The 21,874-nt window shown below is 35.0% G+C and overlaps 1 protein-coding gene across 30 annotated transcripts in view; it reads right to left on the bottom strand.

The window, feature by feature from the left end:
• RyR (Ryanodine receptor) overlaps window positions 1-21,874 on the bottom strand; it is a 319,932-nt gene that overhangs the window by 20,922 nt on the left and 277,136 nt on the right. For 13 of the 30 annotated variants that reach the window (XM_067115198.1, XM_067115213.1, XM_067115201.1 and 10 more), the window contains 6 exons: window positions 17,102-17,181; window positions 13,070-13,250; window positions 9,062-9,396; window positions 5,965-6,220; window positions 4,778-4,896; window positions 590-712 (listed from right to left, as the gene is read on the bottom strand). In XM_067115198.1, coding sequence (XP_066971299.1) covers window positions 590-712; window positions 4,778-4,896; window positions 5,965-6,220; window positions 9,062-9,396; window positions 13,070-13,250; window positions 17,102-17,181 — 1,094 coding nt within the window. Of the gene's footprint in view, window positions 1-589; window positions 713-4,777; window positions 4,897-5,964; window positions 6,221-9,061; window positions 9,397-13,069; window positions 13,251-17,101; window positions 17,182-21,319; window positions 21,386-21,874 lie in introns of all 30 variants that reach the window. The other 17 variants (XM_067115200.1, XM_067115214.1, XM_067115202.1 and 14 more) reach the window with 3 other exon arrangements.

Raw genomic sequence — 21,874 nt, 5'->3', positions numbered from 1 at the left:
CAAAATTACAGCATTACGGTGACATTTCAAACTGTCAATAAAGTACACATTTCAAACCTGAATCATTAGTGCCCAGTGTATCATATGCACTTAAGCTTTCATAGTTAAAATATATGTACAATGATTTAAAAAAAACTAAAGTTCTAAGAAAAATAACAAAAAAGCAGTAGAATGTCGTGAACGACAAAAAAATAACAAAAAATAAAAATCAAAGAAGCAGTTGCAGTCAGTAAACAGTGTGGAGTCAGCCTAGGGGTTTAAATTTCCCCTTCATGACATATCACTGATCCGAATCATTGGGGACAATGATTTTGTTATCTTGACGTGACGTAATGAAGGTTGAGCAGACCTGACTAATTATTTTCCTGAAATAATCCTTTGTGCTTGTATTACTTCTAAAGACATCTTAGTTAGAGAATTAGTTGGAAGGCCTCAAATCTCAACATCAACGAATAGAGGGAAAACCCTAAAGAAGGAGAACTATACATGCCAACTCAATTTGGAGCCAAAAATAAAAATAAAGACCACAGAAGCAGCAGTGCCAAGAACTGGGAACTATGGATCCGCAAAGGGGAAAGACAAGACTAACTTGGTAGCAGCAAAGGCTTCCTCAATGGTGACTTCTTCCTTCTTCAGATCAATTACAGCATCGAGGATTGGCTTCACCTTCTCATCACCCAGCATATCCAAAGGAATGGCACCAGTTCCAGCTCTGAGGTGGAACATACAGTACTCATATTAGACTGATAAAAGCTGGTTACTGAGATAGGATCTGGCAACATTTACTTTAAATTAAGCCCATTATATAATCATGTATGGTGGACACAATTTAATGTAATGTAACCACCAGCCCTATTCATAGTTGATACAGTGGTGTAATTATATGCTGGCTATCAATCTAATAAGTTATACTGTATTTTCTTATAGCCTAGTGATATTTAGGGCATCATACAGGTCAGATTATAGCTTGACCAAATTCAATAATAGTGGGAGGGTAGGGTTATAACTGGGTTATAACTATAACTGGATGGAATACAGGTTGGTGAAGTGGATATAATGAGGAAACTTGGTTATTTAAATATATTTCTATATTCAGAAATTAGTCAAATATGATCTCAGGCATGTGAATACACTGCTGGATTTTTTTTTTATTATCCACCCATTCACTTTGTGGGAAGAAATACTGCAATTATGTCAAATGCATTTCATTATAGGCTGAGCTTTCAGCATATCATTTACCTGGACAAAGAGACCTCATATAATTCAAGTGTAGGACCTTCAGCATATTGCTAGGTGTTCCAAGAGATGCAAAATTCAATAAAATTCAAGAAAGATGTTTTTCACTTGTGGTACATCTTCAATGTTAAAGGCACAGCATTTTACATATTCCCAAACGAGTGATGTTGAAAGAAATATGTACTGCCTTGACAGATGTTTTTTAAAACAAACGAAAATACTTTTGATCTTCAGCTAAATCAAGACAAGCCAACCAATGTAATAATATTGCACTCAAATGGATCACCTAAAAGTACAGAGGCAATTAACAGGAACAGACAAAGAAAAGGCTGAAGATTATGTAATCTCAACGACCTTCACTGTACTGATTCCTTATGAAGCTTGAATTGCATAGGCTTACAAGAGAACAAAAGCAGTCAGGGGAGTACTAAGCAAAATTACCCAGCTTTTGTATTTTACCTTTTCCTTGTACCTACCAGCAGTAACAGCCCTAAACCATTAATGATTTTTATGCAGGGTAAGAACTCAAGGAATTCTACCAGCAAACTATTAATGATTTTTATGTAGGGTAAGAACTCAAGAAATTCTACCAGTCTCATTAGATGAAGGACTGGAAGACAGAAAGTGAAGGAAACAAGGGAATGCTGTTAGTCAGTTGGACATAATTATACAATCCATATACAGTATGCACTCTAAAAATGTGCATACTGTAGTGTGAATGAAGAAAAATTAAAAGGGATAGGAAAAAACTTAATTGTCTTTTACCCATGTGACCATAGTCCTCTCTGTAAAATGGTTTTTACCTTCTCTGTCAGCTCTGTTGTCTTCGGTTCATCAAATCACATTACAGTACATTACATAAACATAATTTTAAACTTCTTATTATGCTGCAAATGGGTCTTTTCTTCATTACCTTTTTCCTCCTTTTCATCCATGACCTTACTGAAACCTCTAATACCACCTGTTGGGGTACTCAGTTGTACTCAGTTCTGCACTTTAAAAAAATTCCTTCATCTACTTGTAAAGCTTATTTGCAAGCTCACTCAATCTGGAGTGAAAATATCTACCTACCATGTATCATAAAAAAAATACTAGCAAGCAAAACTTGCAGTTCAATGGTTTCATTATAAATTTCATACCTGCTTTGTAGTAAACCCTAAGTTTTTAACTAACAAAATATTGTCCAGAACTGCCCTTTTTTTGTGGATAGTATTTCAAATGATGGTCACAAGAGCTACTTGATTTTAACTTTATCACTGATTTTTTTTTTTGCAAGATATCTTCAATCTTCACTTTCTCAAAGATACTTATGAGCTTGCTAAGCTTGACTTTCATAAGATACTGTCAGGAAATATGATATAAGTCAATCATTTTAATAGGTTCTTCATTTCTTAACTTTCAAATTAGGGTGCATAACTTTCAACCATGTCTGTTCTTAAAGTTCTCTGTTATCTTCAGTTTAAGAAAGAGAAGTTACAGCTCCACATTTTTATCTTATTTTCTTTACAAATTTAAACCTAATGTGGGCTGATTAGTACAGTCTCTTTGTTTCTTCTGCTTAGTATCTCACCCTATGGTGGTAGTACTAGTACAGTAGTAGCAGTGAGATTTTACCAGAGAACATAAATAGGATGGCTGAGCATGTAAGATATATTTCTTGCAGGTGGTTTAAGCTTAAGCATACAAATATATTTCTTGTTAAGTATTCTCTCCTGCTTAAGTTCCCAGTTACCCTTACATTAATATGGAAAAGGAAATAAGCCAAATGAGAAAAATTGCAAATTGCAAAATTAACTAACATATATGGGCTGTTTCTACAAACAAGGAAATTAAATAAAGATACTGATGTGCTGAGCAAAAACTATAGAAATTATGCAGCATATGCAATGCTTGTCAAATAAATATGTTCTTTTATTAAGTCACAAGAAAATGTTGAATCATACATATTCATATTCAATGTGCAAAAAAGTAATCTTTCAACTGACTAACAAATAATAATGCCAGATATGCTCTACTTAACACTTTCAGAATTGACAAAGTCTGGATGACCATCATCCTTATTCTACACTGATATAGATTTTATCAGAGCTTGAAAAATAGTACAGCAAAATGTTTTGTACCTCCTGTGCTCTGCTACTCAACAGAGATCTGTGCTGTCTGAAGTATATCCCCTAAGTATAAAACAACGTATTTTACTATATATTCCTTGACTTATGGAAAGTCAGTTTGGATCATCATGGTTCTTTATGTAAATAGGTGTGTATGAGTATATCACACAAATGTCAAGAAAAAATTACAGACCAATCACGTGAAGAGTGAGAAATACAAAAACATGAAGGAAAATTCATCACCAGGTAAAAACAAACAAAAGATAAAAACTTGAAAAATAGGCCAAAAGCAAGACCAAAAATTATATGCAAGGACTGTAAATTATAGGCAATGAATGAGGAGAGAAAAAATAGGCAATACACCAAAATGCAAGAAAAAAGAAAAACAAACAGCAAAATCAAAATTAAAAAGTAAACATGGGCTTGGGATACCACACAGCCACTCCACTGAATAGTAAAACCAATGCCACTTCTGTCTTCCATTGACAGGCTTGACAAACACTATACCGCACCATTCAAATTGCCAAAAAAAACAATTTCTCCGTGAAACCACAAAATTCTTTACTTTCCCTCTGGCCAATACTCATTTATATACAGAATATTGTGAATATTTATGTGTGTGGAAAGGTGTGGACTCAATAATTGGTCTACCAAAACTTGTGTCCTAATAGGAAAATGTTGATCCACATAATTATGCGAATTTTGAAAGTCAACGCGTTTCACCACATCACTGTTACTTCCACAACTACTGATGAATGCGAACATAGTGAAATATATAGTTCAGATTACCAAGCGTTAGTTTAATTAGGCTCTAAGATATAGACGGATTACATATTTACTGATTTCATGCTACTGCTTTAAACATATCACGTTAACATATAACACATAACATTAAATTCATAAAAATACACACATTATCACTATAGACAAATAACAATGATCTTAACTTATATAAAGTTTTAAAAATGTTCTCATGTACTTCGTTTTACTCATCACTGAACAAAAATTCTACAGTTTAACTTTAAATTACTATTCTATTCATTGGTTCTGCCATTCATTTAACTATTAGTTCAGTTGACCATATTCACTGCATTTAATGTCTTGCATAAACATTCCCTTACTTGCTCCATTCTATTAAAAAGAAAATGATCATTTTCACCTCCATTCTAATATTATTACACATTTATGGGGTCATTTAAACTGGGATGGAAACATACTGTGCATTTTTTAAATTTACTAATCATAATGGTATTGTATTAAAAAAGTTCAAAGACAAAAAGAATTAAAACCACACAACCATTTGATTCCACCCTCTCTCTCTCTCTCTCTCTCTCTCTCTCTCTCTCTATCTTCGTCATTTAATATCATGAAACATTTGAAGCACTTTACCATTCAAAACAATTTACTTATAAAATGTCAAAAACATTACTTACTCTTCTTCAGCTTTTGGTTCTTCTTCTTCAGGAGGAGGTGCTTCAGCCTCCGGCTCTGGTAATGCTGGTATGGCTAATGGAACTAGAGGTCCTGATTTCTCCTCTTCCTTTGCTGCACCCTGTACACATAATAACTTAATCACCACTGTATTTCCATGACCCTGAGGCCACTGAACTCTTTCTAGTAAAAAAAATAAACTCCCTTGATCACCAAAGAATAATAACTTCTAAGCCTTTCACTGCAAAAAGTGTGTCAAATATTAAATCAAACACAACAAGTATTTTACTCCAGATGCTGTTTACAAAATTTTATAACTTACTGCTAAATTTTGTGAACATTTATCGTTACATATGAATGCAATTGTGGAGACATTAAAGTTAAAATAAAAGCACTGTAAATTCCTTCAAAATTTCAAACAAATTCAAAATTCAAAACAGTTTAAAAATGAAAAACTCAAGAGGCCCAGTATTTCAATCCTGAAATTCATAACAAAGACGACAATAAAAGCTCAAAATAATTGTCTTCTAGTAAGGTTCATTTTGCTTCTTTACATCTGAAGATATGCATTATGAGTCTAAACATCTGATATGCTGGTAAGTGATATGAATTCAAAATAAATTTTTCAAATAATCTTTCAATGATAAAGTTCACAACATTAAAGAATAAATGTTCAAAGTGTTTATTCTAAGTTTTGAAAAATATTTCATTTTGAATGGTAAAATATCTTTCTGTAGGAGAGAAAAGTTTACAACTGATAAAATATAATCTGTCCTTAACCATAACAGAGAAGAAAATCAATACAGGCAGTCCCTGGTTTACGACGGGTCCAGCTTACGACATTCCGAGGTTACGATGCTTTTCAGATATATTCATCAGAAATTATTTCCTGGTTTATGACACATGTTCCAGGGTTACGACGCGTCATACGCCAATCCGACGGAAGAAATATGGCTCCAAAACGGCAGAATAATAAAAATTTGGAGGTTTTTTGATGAAAAACTCAATAAAAATGCAGTTTACATCATTTTCAATGCACCCAATGCATTAAAAGTAAGGTTTTCTTTGGATTTTTGATGATTTTCGACAATTTTTCAGTTTACAACGATTTTCGGCTTACAATGCGGTGTAGGAACAGAACCCCCGTCGTAAACCGGGGATTGCCTGTAAGTATTGTACTGTATATTACCTTCTCAGTAGGAGGTCCTTGCATCAGTCCCATGATAGCAATCCAAACTTTGTGAAGTACGTAACAAACTCCGAAAGCACTGTGGTACATCAACAGGAAAAGCAACTTGCAGAACCCAACAGCCAATTCACTCGATGACATTTGTTTCATTTCCTTAATCTTTTTCTTTACATTTGAGGGAGCGAAAACAGACAGTCCTTCCAAAATGTGATCCTTGACACCACTAATCTTTGACTTGATCAGATCCATACCAGTCCTTGGCAAAGAGGGAAGAGAGAAATTATGTACTTTTCAAGACAAGATATGGAAAGTTACTGGCAAGCTTTATAAAATGGCGCATATTTTTTCAGTTCAAATCATGATAAAATTAAATCATTCCAGAAAACCACATTTGATGGAGAAATAGAAAAACTGGGGGATAAAATGAAAACTATTTTCTTCATTTTCAATGAAAATAAATACTGTACAGTATTAGGAGGCATTACACGCATAAACAAAGGTCAAGTTCAACGTAAAAACCTCAGTTTGACATTTTATGGAAAAATGACCCAGTGAATGAACATACTATTATTATTATTCAGTAGATGAAACCTATTCATATAGAACAAGCACACAGGGGTCATTGACTTGAAGTTCAAGCTACCAAAGAACATGGTGTTCATTAGGAAGAAACAAGAGGAAGTTAAGGGAAATACATAAGAGGTACCACTTATTAAAAAAGGAAAAAGTATATTCAGAGACACTGGAGTGGCTAAATTCAAATTCCACAGATCAACATTGCCAGTCTGCTCTTAAGTTTTGTGTATCCTCCGATTCTGTCCAGCTAATCGAGGAACCCACACATATTTCTGGTACAATAGAATAGGCCTCATATTCACAGATGTTCCAGCTATTGTGAAGTCCAAAGTCTGTGAATATATAGGCACTTCTGATCATTGTGCCACTGCGATGGACATATCTGTCAATCAGTATATTCCCAGTGCCACCATTGGAGAAATGGTCTGGCTAAAATCCAGAGCCAACTGGGACCGCACTATTGAAGCTAGTCAAGCACTTAATATTTCAGATGCTATATTAGATCCTGATCCCAAGAAGTTAAATGAAATGCTCATGGCTATTTTAATAAGATATGTCCCTAGAAAGGTCATCAAATTTAGGACAAATGACCAGCCATGGTTTGATGATACATGTAGAAGAGCCTACCATGACAAACGGACCAAATTCAACACGTGGTGGATGGAACTTTGCGGAATGAGTCTGAAGAGTTAACTATTCTAGGTGTAACTTTTGACTCAGCTGACTGTTGAGAAACATCTCATGAAAGTTTCAGCAAATGCCACACAAAAGTTAGGTATTGTTTGTAAGGCCTCATATATTTATAACAGTGATAAAATCAACGCAACCTGTTTTAGGTCATTTGTACTTCCTTTACTAGAATGCTGTTCTCCGGTGTGGACGTCTGCTTCTGCCAGAGATTTATCTCTTTTAGACAGAGTGGTTTGTAGTGGCAGGTCTCCGTTTCCTAATACTAGAAATTATGACTTGAACCATCGATGGATGGTCTTCTCTGTCACTTTTTCATAAGCTGTATTTCAACAGAGATCTTTCACATTCACAATTGATCCCTGATCCCCTTTACCTGCCGAGAGCAACCAGATTTGCTGAACAGCAGCACCAATATGCAGTAAATGTGCATCGCTGTCGAACTTCTCAGTTCCAGAGGTCCTTTATTCCTCACACCGTTGGACTGTGGAAAAGCTTCCCAGAGGATGTCGTGAAATTGGAACTTCGGAAGTTCAAGCAAGGATGCACTGCATTATTACCCTAATATTATCCTCCTCTCATTTTAATACATTTTTATCTATTTATTGATTTATTTTTTATTGTTTAATAAGTGAGCTCTTTGTATTTCCCTTTACCTCCTCTTACCTCTTCCTAATGAACACCATATTCTTTGGAAGCTTGAATTTCAAATCAGTGGCCCCTGTGGACTTGTTCCATATGAATAGGTTTCATCTTCTGAATAATAATAATAATAATAATAATAATAATAATAATAATAATAATAATAATAATAATAATAATAATAATAATACTGTATTATTATTATTATTATTATTATTATTATTATTATTATTATTATTATTATTATTATTATTATTATTATTCTAAAGTAGTTAAGTAGCCACTAGTTACATTCATAATCTCATTTATTTCACCTTAGAGTTATTCTTGAATTAGAAGTGAAAATTAGAGCAGGGCAAAGTCAGAGAAGCTGGACAGCTAGATGGGAAGACTAAGAGTAACTGCTGAAAACCAAAATGCTGAGTAATGTAGCTGGGGACAAATGAGATTATGCAAAGAACCTTTAGCACTGCTATGTAAAGAGAGGTTACTCTTTAATACAGGACAGTCTTCTGACAAGCGTTCCCTAACTGTAGGAAATGATGGTTTGGAGTACAGTAATCAGTTCTTTACAACTATGAGACAAACATTCAAGACGACAGAGCACCCAGTGTTAAAATCTAATTTTCTTTTCAGTTCTCAGCAGTCTCAGCCAAAACTTAATCTTAACAAGTGTTTTCCCACATTCTTCTTACAACCAAAATACAGCTCACACAAACTTCCAATTAGTGTAGTTTACTTGTGAAGTTTGTTGATAGCTTGTTAATTGCCCTATATAAGGCCTTTCCTTTAGCTTTAGTTTTTGATTACTGTTCTGTGTTCATTTCCTTTCCATTAATACTGTATAATGTCACTAAAATTTTATTCTTAATACTGATTTTATAAATTTAACAGACATACACTCCCAATATACTGTATTAGACAATTTGTTTATTTACAAATTCTCATAATCCTGATGATGATATAGTCCATGTAAAAGCAAGTAGCTGATAAAATGTCTGTTTTCATTTATACTTATTCTTACTACTTATGATGATATGCATCTTTCAAATAAAAAAAAAATGTGGTCAGATATCAGGGCGAAAAATGCTTAAATCCTGCGTAAATTTCTATTACAAAACTCCAACAGAAAATGTAACCCATGATTGCAATGAGAAAAAAAAAACTACTAAACATCAATAGCTCTACTCACTTTTCTTCCTCTTCTTCACTCAGATATTTGAGACCATCAGCTGCTGCTTTCTTTGCCATAGCATCATCTTCTTCCTCCATCAGAGCTGCAGCATGCTGCATCTCAAAGATGGCATCCTCACAGAAGTTAACAAAGGCTTCAAGTTTCTCTTTGTCTCCCTCAGTCACCACATCAAAGAAGAAGTTCCTCTTGGAGTCCTTGATCTGAGGCTTTTCCCACTGATCAATGTTCTCTTCCTTAATCTCAAAGTAGACACGTTCAATGCGCTTTGAACTACCCATGATTTCAATGCGACCCAAGAAAGGCTCAAAGTAATTTAGGACAGAACCAGCAGTCTGTAGGATTAGATGGATTAATAACTGATCAACAGAGACCACATATTAAAAATTAAATTATTATAAGTGGAAATTAACACAAAAGCACTGTGAGAATAATTATATACAGTACCATAATGGGAACTTGGAACTTATATATGGATATGTTCTTATGTATGTACCAATAAAATGTGAATTATAAGAATAGTCAGAACACTTGTCACTATAGTAATGGAAGAAGTTTAAGCCTAAAATTTATAAGAGCAAATGGGGAAGAGAGGGATGAGGAGCACCATGTTGTGCAAGAAGGGCAAGCCTTGGAAAAGGAAGAAAATTCCTGCTGAACTGGGATATGCACATTCGGTGGCAAAGCAGTAAGCTTATCAGCAGAAACAGCTTGAATGAAGTGGAATGGGATTTTCTACTCTGCTAGCTAGTAAAACAGAGCAGTAACTTATGCATGAATAAGACATGTACTAATCTGTGCAAAAACACACTGGCACTGGTGTAGAAAGTGTGACTGGATGTTACGGAAAAATGTGGTTTCCAGCAGCTGGAGAGTAGCTTGAGGTGCTTTGGATATGTGATAAGAAGAGATGAGGAACAATCAGAAAAAACAGTAAATGTGAAAGTAGCAAAAAGAAGAGCTGCAGGAAGGCCCAGGAAATTATGTAAGAAGGGGCACAGATAGGAATTCAGGCAGGAACTAAAGAAGACAGATAAGCATCAAGAGAAGTCACTTCACTCGTAAGCCCTTAAAGGGAAAAGCCGCTGTAAAACTGTTGATGATAATAATCGAGTCAGAGCACAGATGGTACATACTAAAGTACACATTTTTTTCAAAAACTAATTTATTCATACAAATCCATTACCTATAATTAGCCCTCTTGTGTTCCACAAAATTGTCTTAGATACCTCAGTCCCTCTTAAAATGAAGCAAGAAAACAGCACCAAGCTGCCTACTGATTCATGAGATACAAGCAAGCCTAACGCAAAAAATACATCAGCGTCCATTTGTAAAGTAAAGAAGTTAAGACCCCATATCCCCAAATTCCTAATGTCCATAAAATAACTTATGTTAGCTAAAATGAATGGAATTTCTGGTTCATTACTTACTTCCTGATAAGTCATTATAAGTCATTAGGGTAAGAAAAACTGGAGGTACACCTCTCCTGGAGCTCTCGGTTCTCCAGTGAAACAGATACTGTTCTGGTAGGACAAAGAAAGGGGTCATGTTCAACTCAGGCATGGTATATGAGTGACAGAAAGGCAAAGTATACAGTGACTCAGTAACCACTACCTGGTATCCTTTGGTGATAAGGTTTGTTGCAAGAACAGACTTATCTATTCCAATTCTTGATAAGTTACTCTCTTCCAGAGAGTGTGCAATTCAATTACTCATCTCGAAATCTCACAATGTAAAAGAAAAAACATCTCCAACAAGAAGATCAAGGATGTCTGAACTAAGCACTAGTGTGGACTCTGTACAACAACTTTTGACTGACAAGAGATTCTATTTGGGGCATTTTAAGAGGTCCTGTGAACTGCCTTATCAAAATAACTTCCTTGGATCCATAGAGGAAACTGCCGGTAAGTCAAGTCCATCAAAATATGAGGAAGTATGGACTTGCAACCTCCCTGGCTGAGACTGAAAACTTATGCCATTGAACAACAAAGCTGCCTATCTGAGAAAATGGTACTGATGAAGTCAAATCTACTTTCACTACAACCATACGAAGAGTTACACTTTGCCTGGCACAGGTAAAGGGAGATCTGCAAGGCTTAGATGTTAACCTGGTAGTCCTCACTGAAGAGCCATTGCCTCTGAGGTTCTGCTGAGAAAGCCTTCAGGTAAAAGTCCATCACTTCCAAACTCATGTACAAACTAAAGAAGTGTTGTTAAATTGTAGGAATTTCTCTTACTCAGTGAGCTATATGGAGATATTTGTTAGTATTAGCTGGTTGTTTGGGATTTGAACATCCCTAACCTGACCATACTGCATGTAGGGAGAGGATGTACAGATTCATACTTTGTGTAATCCAAAACAGCTGGAATGCTTGCAAGTCAAAAAGGCCATTAATATGATAAACAGCAAATAGCTCAGTACTGATCCTTGATGGACCCAACATTTTTCTTGGGTTCTTCTGATTTACCTGCTATTCTCTTCATTCCAGATCTAATCTTGGGACAGAGTAACATCACTAGCTTCATGAGTTACTCTGGTATAGAATGCCTTGTAATGCCCATTTAACTGTCTCGTCTATCCTGACAAGGACATTGATAAACTCGCTGACTATACATATGCAGAGGACAGTGAAGGGGCTTTTTGACTGCAGCTACACATTAAAAGGGTCACAAAAAGGGTAAGTCTCCTACAGACTGTCAAGGAAATTAAAGATGATTACTAGTATAAATCATGAAACTGCAAAAATATGACCTCCTGTCTTCGAAGCCTGAAGAATTATGGAACAAAAAAACAGTAAAGGAAAAGATTGCAACACCCAGTCTTTTACAGCAATACTAATACAAGTAAAACGTACTTCTTCGTGGTCCTTTTTGTGGAAGAAATTACCGTAGATGTCTGGCTGAACCCCTCCAAAAATCCAGTCAAAAGTGCTCTTAATTAACATTAACCCTTAGCTAAAATTATGAGAATGTCTTCCAGCCAATGAAGGAAAAATATACAAGATGCTTAAAGAATTTGGGAGAACTATGCACAAACCATTAACAAGGGATGAATGCTGAATTCAGTATAGATATACGGATGAAGCAGTAAACATGAAAAAACAAGAGTGCAAAATCAAGAATTATCAGGAACAAGGGCAGCAAGTTGTTGCTTGCTTGAAAGTTACACAAGGAATAACTTAACTACCAGGCCAAATGAGGTTCTTCTTCCTTTTGTGTGTGTGTCTGGATAGCTCCTGAATGCAAGACCAGGCATATGTAAACCGATGGGGTTGGGTTAAACCATTTTATACTAGCACTACCTTCAGGAATAATTCAAATCATTTATTTTGTTATAAGGCAAGAATCGGCATAAAAAACAGGTTTTGACGTAGGAAAAGCTATTTTTGGTAGCTGGTATGAGTCCTTAGAGTTACAGTGGCTACACTACCAAAAACATTCTTATTTCTATTCTTTTGTGAGCACAGTGCAATACAAAATATGCTACTATAATTTTTGTTGTACAGGTATAGTATATTTAGATATTTTATTATTCTCAAAATAGCTGTAATGTCTGATGCTTTCTGTTATATTTCTGAAACCAAAACATGGACGAAGTAGCAATGATTTTAGTCATGAAAGCAATGTTGAATATGTTATATTGTAATATTATTTGTTTATATAGTATTTAAGGGTGCTATTCTAATAAAAATTATGAAGTATGCAGTTTTCTGTGGATGTGATTACAAAAGTTGCATGAAATTGCATTGGTAATTTGTATTTAAATTTAATGCTAATATTTGTAACCATATGAACAAGAGCACCCATATATGCAAAAGTGGAATTACTGCACAACTTTCATGCAATCTACACTAATACCCTGTATAGAAAAACTAATAGCAAACCACTAGGTTTGGTAATATTCTTAAGAATAATTGAACTAAGCAAAATTTATTTTATAAGTCCTTCTCTCTACAGCGTGTAGAGTATAACAAAAGCTAATCATATATAAACCCAAGAAATTCTTACCTCAAGGAATCTTGCAAGGCGTGGGTCATTTGGCATGTGTTCAGAAAGGTTGGTGAGCAGGACAGCCAAGTTGAAGCCGATATCTTTAGCAGGATTATGGAAGCGTTCAGTGAACTCCACATAGTCAATTTTTCCATCATGGTTAGTGTCACAGCACATCAAAAGGAAGTTGATTTCCTCTCTGGAATAATATGGGAAGGAATTAGATATATTTCTGGTTATTATTCTTGCTCATCAAATCTTACATTCCCTTGACAAGTTGGAATCAAATTCATTGTTTTCTGAGGACTCATTCAAAATTTTCATTTACTAATTAAAAGCTTGTCAACTGATTTCTTCTTTAGTTTTCAGATATTACATGAATAAAACTCTGACCTTAGATGACATACACAACTGCAAAAGATCAGAATTATTAAAATTATAAAGTATGTATACTGTACTCATAAAAAATCATTGCCTTACCTAGAAATTATTTGGATTTCCAGGGGACAAGCACAGGAAAATGTTCTATTATGGACTAATAAATCCCCTTCAAATAAAGTAAACCTCCCAAATCTCTTACTTGCTCCATATTCAGTATAAAGCACTAATCTCAAATTTTTGTATAAAATTTCACTCACTCCTACTTCCTTGTCATTTCTTGATTTTTTCATGGGAAGTTTGTATCTTTTCTCTGTCAAACCACTATATATTGACCAGCTATATAAGAATCAAGTAGTTAAACTCAGTGGTCTTGTTATACCAACTAATAATAATACCACTACTTACGTATTATTTAAGGATTTTCTGCGACTATTTTTCTTCCAGAGTTCAATTCTATGCCAGCAGTTTTGTGTTTTATGGTGTCCTGTCAGAAGCCTGTATCCAAAATGGAACTTGTAAATGTTTAGGCAGGATGCTTTTGTAGGTTTACCATAATCATTGTAGCTGACTTCAATTCTGAGGTGTTCCTTTGCTTTTCCCATTCTGAGGTGTTTCTTTGTTTTTCCCAAAGTTGTACAGCTGATCAAAGAACTCTGTTTTATCCTGCAAGATTTTCCTCAACCTAAAATATTTTCTCTGAGACTGGTAGGATTTGACAGAAAGGATACACTTCTGTACCCCTGTACAGCCCTGAAATGACACATCCTGATCATCAAGTCTGCCAGCAGACCTTCCTTCCAATGCTTGTTCATAACCTCTTCAGTTCTTCATTGCTCAGTCTCCAGAACACAATGGCCTTCTAGAAAATCACTGAAGTAAATAAACCTTATTTAAAGTCAACATTATAGTTGACCAAATGCATAGCTAACTGGAGATGACAGCCACAATCTCTTCTAAGACATCTCCCACAAATACCTCAAAATGATTTCTCTGGGCTTTTGGCAGCTACAAGATAGGGAACGTAAACTCCTTCCTATCACTCACTATTTCATTTTCATCTCATCTATAATATATAATTTTACTCTACAGACTTCCCAGTTGGGACTTTGGATCCTGACTTTAACTTATCCTTCTTAATATAAAAACAGATATCCATTCAATATAGGGTAATTTCCAAGCTTCTGGGTCAAACCATACCAAGCTACAACCATCTAAGCAAAATCCTAGCACTAAGTGATCCTAAATTTTTTAGTAAATTGGTGATAATGCTTAAAGTTAAAAATAGGTCTCCTCCCTTCCCCTAGCTGGATGAAAACAAATCATTATGAGAGTGATGCTTCATGCCAAATGAAGTGACTGGGATATTTGGGAAGTAAACTCACTTAAAAGGGTTATCTCAAACCCTAAAAGAACAAACTCCTCTTCTTGGTAAATGTTTAACAAATTGTCCTTTGCATAATGAAGTGAGTCTTGTCAGACCATGGTTTATATCTAAAAACCTTAAAATTTTTGTTTCACCACAAATCGTTTCATGCACATGCACAAATTCCCAGACACAGTAAACTGCATATAAAAGGAAAGATCTCCCAATCCTTTTAGGTACGCAAGTGCAACTGGTTCCTCAGGTGTCCCAGAAGCAGATGGCAAAAGCTTGCCACAACTATTTGGAAGGGCAATTTTTTAGCATCCTAGACTTGAAAGATGGGTACTTTCAAGTTCAATTCAACATAGATTTTAAGGATATTACTCTGCTTTGTATACTGTAGCAAGGAAGGTCTTCAAGTTCAAGGTTATTTGTTTTGGGCTACCCACAACCACCCAGGTTTGGCCATGGTTATTGTCTGGCTCATCAGAGTCATCAGGCTTTGAGGTACCCTGATGATTGGTTGATCATGGCATCCTTCTCCACTGAACTTTGGAGACACCTCAGTTACTTCAACAATCTATGCCAACACCTGGGCTTCATCATCAACTGGACACATACAACCTGACAACAGCAAAAGAGGCAATTTATCTGGAAATGGAACTAAATGCATTGACATTCTGGAATGACCCACAATCTAGGATAAACGAAAGTTTCATACTCTCTTACAAAGGTCCTAAAGACCTCATGCCTCCTGCAAATTTGTGTCATAAGTTGCTAAGCCACCTGAGCTACAACAAGACTTAGGTCCCTACAGCTGTTTCAGACTAAGATCTCTGGACTAGAACTAACCTGACAGACAACCTCCCTATACTTCCCTCTGTTAGGGTTCTAACAAACTTAGCTTGGTGGCTCAATGCAAGGAACCTGTAAGTAGGGGTTCCTCTGTCTCCTAATGGTTCAAACTTAGGTACTTAGTGCTTTCTATTTCGATTCTTTAGCTACTCCCTGAAATTTTCAAAGGAAGGTTGGGGCACCCATCTACAGGAATTGATGACCTTAGGCCTCTGGTTGCAAAAAGATAAGGGCATGGGTACAAATTTTACAAAGCTGAGGACAGTAAAACTACCCCTGCAAACATTAGAGAGCTACCTGTCCAACAAGATGGTAAGTAGTATTGTACAATTCCACCACAATGCCTTATCACATATGTAGATTTTGTTGTACACAGAGGATTACAATACCACTCAAATTCTGTGATACATCCTGGGGAGGAAAGTACAAGTAGCAGCTGAAATGTTAAGCAGATTAGACAACAAGCTTCAAGCCAAGGGGTTCTTGCACTCTGAGGTCTGCAATAATGAAAGCAGTGGGAATTCCCTTATTAGACCAGTTGGCCACCAGCCTTGATCACAAGCTTCCAAACTACTATTCTGCACAACAACCCTACACTATACAGGGAAATGATGCTTTTACAATTCAATGGGACAATCTGGAGGGGTATGCATTTCCATCCTTTTCTTCAATTAGACAAATTGCATAGTCCAGCATTCTCTACACGACCCTTAGCCCAACTTTAGCTACATCAAACCTGGTTCCTGACCTCCTCACCCTTCTGGTTGACCTCCTAAGCACCCTCCCTCACAAGTGCTGTCCATTAGCATCTTTCTCAGAGATATCACAGGGATCTCAATTTTACCTTTGGGTTCTGACTCACATTTTCTTTGACTTGTTTTATTTTTGTAACATGACTCATAAAATCACTCTCAAAAAGGAGAACATGCTCCTGAATAAGACTCATCTTCCTCCTAATCTTGGTCACTTGTAGTACACTGTTATAAACTTGGGTACTTATTCATATACTGCAGATGTGGAGTAAGGATTTGGGCCACAAATAATTCAGTCCTTCTGCAGTCATGAAGTGATGTGTTTTTTGTTAAAAATCAAAATTAATTTCTTTGGTACAAACCATTACTTCATGAAGTAGTTTGCTTCCTCACAACCCCACAGAGCTTGCAATGTCACTAGACAAAACTTGGAATGCCCATTTTCTCTCAATAGAGACTTTGGGATCCCTGATGTACAGATGGTACATTGGAGTCTTAAATTTTTTTAGCATGCTGAGAAAGGAGGCTGGAACACCTGAGGGCAGCCATAAGTGATGGGTTTGTACTACCACAAAAAAAACAAACTTTGCTCCAAAAACTGTATATTGTTTTCTGTAACATGGAATATGATAAGTAAGCTATATAGCAAATGAAATGTAAGACCACCTAAGAGTACATTCAACTTTTAAAAATACTTACGTAGTATAATTCTTTTGCTGTTCCATTTTTTCTTTGAATTCCTTTGGTGTAACAGTTCCATCTTTGTTGATGTCTAATTCCTGTTTTAAATAGCCAAAAATACTAATGTTTAAAACAAGATATTGCTGGGAGTTATTGGGCAGCATAACACACTTGACTTTGGGGGGTTTATCTATTTATATAAAAAAATTGTGACATTTCTAATTTTTACAAACTTAAATTGGTATTATAAATAAAATGTGTAATCCCAAATAAGAATTTCTTTAAATCATAAAAAAAGCAATGTCATGGAAGTTTAAATAATTAAATGCATTTAAATGATTAGAATATGAAGCATTTCAGAAATAATGATAATTTCAATTTCTAAAATATCTTTTGTATCCAATATTAAACTTAAAATCTAAAAACTTAACATGAGCTACGAAGGAAAAAAATATACTGTACTACATTTGTTGGCTTCCATCAACAGCTTCCAGACAGGCTGCAGGCCCTATTGTTTCTACAAAGCCTTTTCCAGGACCTGTACCTCTACAATTTATAGCTAGTTTGCTGAGCATGATTGAACCCATTTTCCTCTGCCTAATACTAAGATCAGTAAGCAACTGTGAAATATACCATAATTTCATGTATTTTGAGCATATACACAATTGCACTCAAACAAGAAAATACTATTACACACACAAGTATATATAAACACACAGTATATATATATATATATATATATATATATATATATACAGGCAGTCCCCGGGTTACGGCGGTGTTGGGTTATGGCGTTCCGACTTTAAGGCACTTGGCTCAAGGTACCGTTAACCTGATTTTAAGGCGCTATTAGTGGTTTTACGGCACCGCAATCCGGTTTTACAGCACCATAAGTGCCATTTATTCCCATTATTATTATGATATTCCGGTTTACGCCGTTTTTAGGTTACAGAGCGCTGCCGAACGGAACCCCACCATAAACCGGGGACTGCCTGTATATATATATATATATATATATATACACTATATATATATATATATATATATATATATATATATATATATATATATATATATATATATATATATACACATATACACATACTGTACGTATATATTTTATATGACTATCTAACAGAGCAAACAGTGCAGTGCCATTTGTCCTTTACCTTTATCATTAAAATATATATTTAAAGTAAGCATGCATACTTTATTTTGCACACACTATCTTTACATACTACTTTACATAACACAACATTTATACAAGTTATTACATTACAGACACCACTCTACTTACGAACATTCAACTTACAAACATTCAGAGACACAAACAAATGGGATCGCAAATTAAAACTGTGTTCAGAGTGCTCCAATTTGCCACCTGTAAGTTCAAATTATATTTTGCTCACCTATTCTGTACATATAGTACTGTATGTATAATGCATTGTGTTTTAAGGTGAAAAAATGTACATTACTGTACTTTAATAGGCATGAAGAGTACAGTAACCAACTAACAAACAATTCAACATGCAAACGGCCATCCGGAACGTAATTCGTTTTAAAGTAGGGTGGTATCTGTATATGAATAATTGTTGGTATAACATGAGGAACAACATGGAACGCATCTATAGTTTCACTGTTAGCTTCATAGTACAGTACTGTACTGCAGAGTCAGCATTACTGTATCTGATCTTTGCACTACAGTCTGACTCCCAGTTAGGTCCCTAATAACCATAACCTGTACCAGTATATCTTGTATACAAGCTAATGAAAATATGATACTGTACTGTGACTTTAAAATGGATACTACTGGCTCTATCTGGTGAGCTAAAAAAAGTATGATTTGATGAAAATCTGGTCACATATATGGAATACAGTAGCTCAAATGAGCTCATCATCAAGCTTTATTATACCTAAATCCAAATTCTGCTACCAATTTTTCAGAAGTAAATGCTACAAATACATATGAACAGTATGTAAGGTAGCTTATCCAAAAAATTCTGGTAATGCTTTTTCTCTTCCTCTGTCTTGTGACTATGAAGGTATCATGGCATACCACTTCCAAAAAAAAAAAAAAAAGAATACAGTATGAACTGAAATAATTAAAAGATGGAACACAAACTTTTCTTCATAAAGCCAAACATTCAGAGAAAATTATTTAAATCTCTTGAAATCCCAAATCACTTCATTTATTGCCATTTCATTCTTACCCTAAACTGCTTCTATCTCTAACCTCCCTAAGTTTAAGGAATTCTACCACCTACATATCTATACTTACAAGTAATTACCAAACAAACATATTACAAATATTCAAATTCCAGGTAAGAGCTACTGTTGTTGTTCAGAGAAATATTCAGGGGCAATATTAACAGCAATATCTTTCTGCTGGATGATAAGCACAGTAAGCTATGAAGTTCACTCGAATAGCATTATTAAGCAATAACAATGGCCTGCATATTAACCAACTAAAATATGGATGAGAATACACCAGGAAAACTACCAAACGTGCAAAATAGTTCTACGGTTCAAAATAAATTACATACAACATTTATAACTAGGCTTCCTACACAATTCTTTGAATGAACATACTGTATATGTGTATATATACTACAAAAGCACATACAGTGCACAGATAACACATACACGTGTACAATTACTATACGTACACAAACATTTAAGCAGTTCCTTAATAATATAAAAAATAAAATAACAATTATGAAGCATTACAACATGCTAATTGCTGAGAACAAGCAAGGTTGTATCCCATGGGTATTTTATTGGATATATTATGATACATCAAAAGGTTACTGATACTCTTGGGAAACTGGCATGTTGTGATGTATAGCAAAATCACCAGCTAAAATACCTGGGTACTTCAATGCAACCGTGTGGGGAGGGGTGGGTGGCTAATGGGATGTTATTTATATTTTTCCCGCTGGAACTGATCTATTGGATGTCAAAAAAGATTCCTATGATAGTTGAAGATAAAGTGAGACTGTCGCACTATTTCTACATCTCTTCTGACTATTTTTTCTCTACTTAAGTCTTATTTCCTCAGTTCTTCATCTTATGAAACAATTGCTCCTTGTAACTGACTTTCCTCAACTTATAAAAGAAGTTTGAATTTTTTCAATTATAGCATTACAAAATTAATCTTGAACTACTAATGACAAGGTATGCATAAAGTTACAGTATCTGACACTTCTCTTCATGAATTTACATTACAAAAGTACTGTAGTTTGTATTTTAGTGACAATTTCATCTTATCAGCAGTCTTAATTATAAAGAACTACACTTCATTTTCATTTTATTTACAGAATATGACTACATTTCTTCAAATTTTCTTGACACATTACTTTTAGAATGTCAATAAAAATGATACAACATACTATAAGATGAAAAAGGGTAGAAAATATGCAAGTTACCAATTTCCACTTCAAGAGGAAAGCAATGACACTTGTGTGATGTTGCTGGAACATAGCTGAAATGCCTTAACACCTACTGTATTTTATGGAAGAATCCAGAATATGGGAATGGTGCAGTATTTCAAAAAGAGCTGTGTCTAATACTTCTACCAATGGAGCAGGAAAATTAAACAATAAGCCTGCCAAACAACTGATAAGTGTCCATAGTACTGGGCACTATATTAGCAAGGGTGCATAAAATGAATGAAGTGTTTTCATTCTTGGAAAAACACTAACCATCTACTGTTTACATAGTTTTGTGGACATTTTCAATTTACAACAATCATAATCATTCCAGTAAAAAAGCTTTTATTTTTATCTTACTTCCTTAGCCTTACAGCGAGAGACATTGCTACTGTACATTCAAGTTGTGGCAGTTTTACAAATGGTGCATGTTGTAAATACTGAAGCAAGTACACTAAAAATATATACAAGGCAAATAATTTTTACAGTACAGTATTTTGAATATACAAAAGTTCCGTTTACAGCAGTCTTCATTTCTTTTATAAGTGAAAGTTATCAGTTACAAGCAAACAAAATTTAACTCCTCACTATTAAAGCAAAGACATATATGACTTACAGGACACTAAACTGTATTACACAAGACGAAAGTTTTAATGAGGATGGCTGTTTTGATAAACTGGGATTGTTTCAATATTGATGCCCAAGTCATCTGTAATCAACACAATATGCTGACAGTCAACAGCTGTACAAACCTACTTCCTTACTAAAGGATAAGGGAACTAGGAAAGGGAGGGATGGGGTTACAAACCTGGAAAGTAGTTGAACTGGTGAGGTCCCTTAGTTTGAGGAACATATCGAAGTACCTCAGAATCAGCTAGAAATGTGAAAAAAAAAATGGAAAACAAACACATAAGAATAGTCTTTCCCTAAAAATTGGTTAGCTATATTAATTATGGAAAATTATGAAACTGTGCTTGGCCACTGAATTGTCAGTTGCTTTCAGTGACAATACAAAACTTAATCATTTCTTTGCACACTTAAATTTTCCAGATTTCTACTACAGTATTTGCTCCTTACTTTTCTATACAAATCTAATGCAAGTGAAACTGATAATTCTGACTAGGTAATGTAATGAAACTGAAAGCATCTGAATTCAATGGCATTACTGCTGTGCGCCGGGTGCCGGTTCTACTGCTTCTAGTTGGGCCGTAGCTGCATCCAGCCATAACAGTAGACAGTGTCTGCTGGAGAGTCGAAGTAATAATGTGTCTCTTGGGCTCGTAGATAATTGACGATCATGTGTGGTATGGAAGATTTTGAATAATTTGAATAGTAAAAATGAAAATTTAGGTGGAGGATGCAA

This window comes from Macrobrachium rosenbergii, chromosome 13 (assembly GCF_040412425.1).
Source record: "Macrobrachium rosenbergii isolate ZJJX-2024 chromosome 13, ASM4041242v1, whole genome shotgun sequence".
Taxonomy (NCBI): Eukaryota; Metazoa; Arthropoda; class Malacostraca; order Decapoda; family Palaemonidae; genus Macrobrachium; species Macrobrachium rosenbergii.
This window is presented reverse-complemented; position numbering and strand designations above follow the sequence as displayed.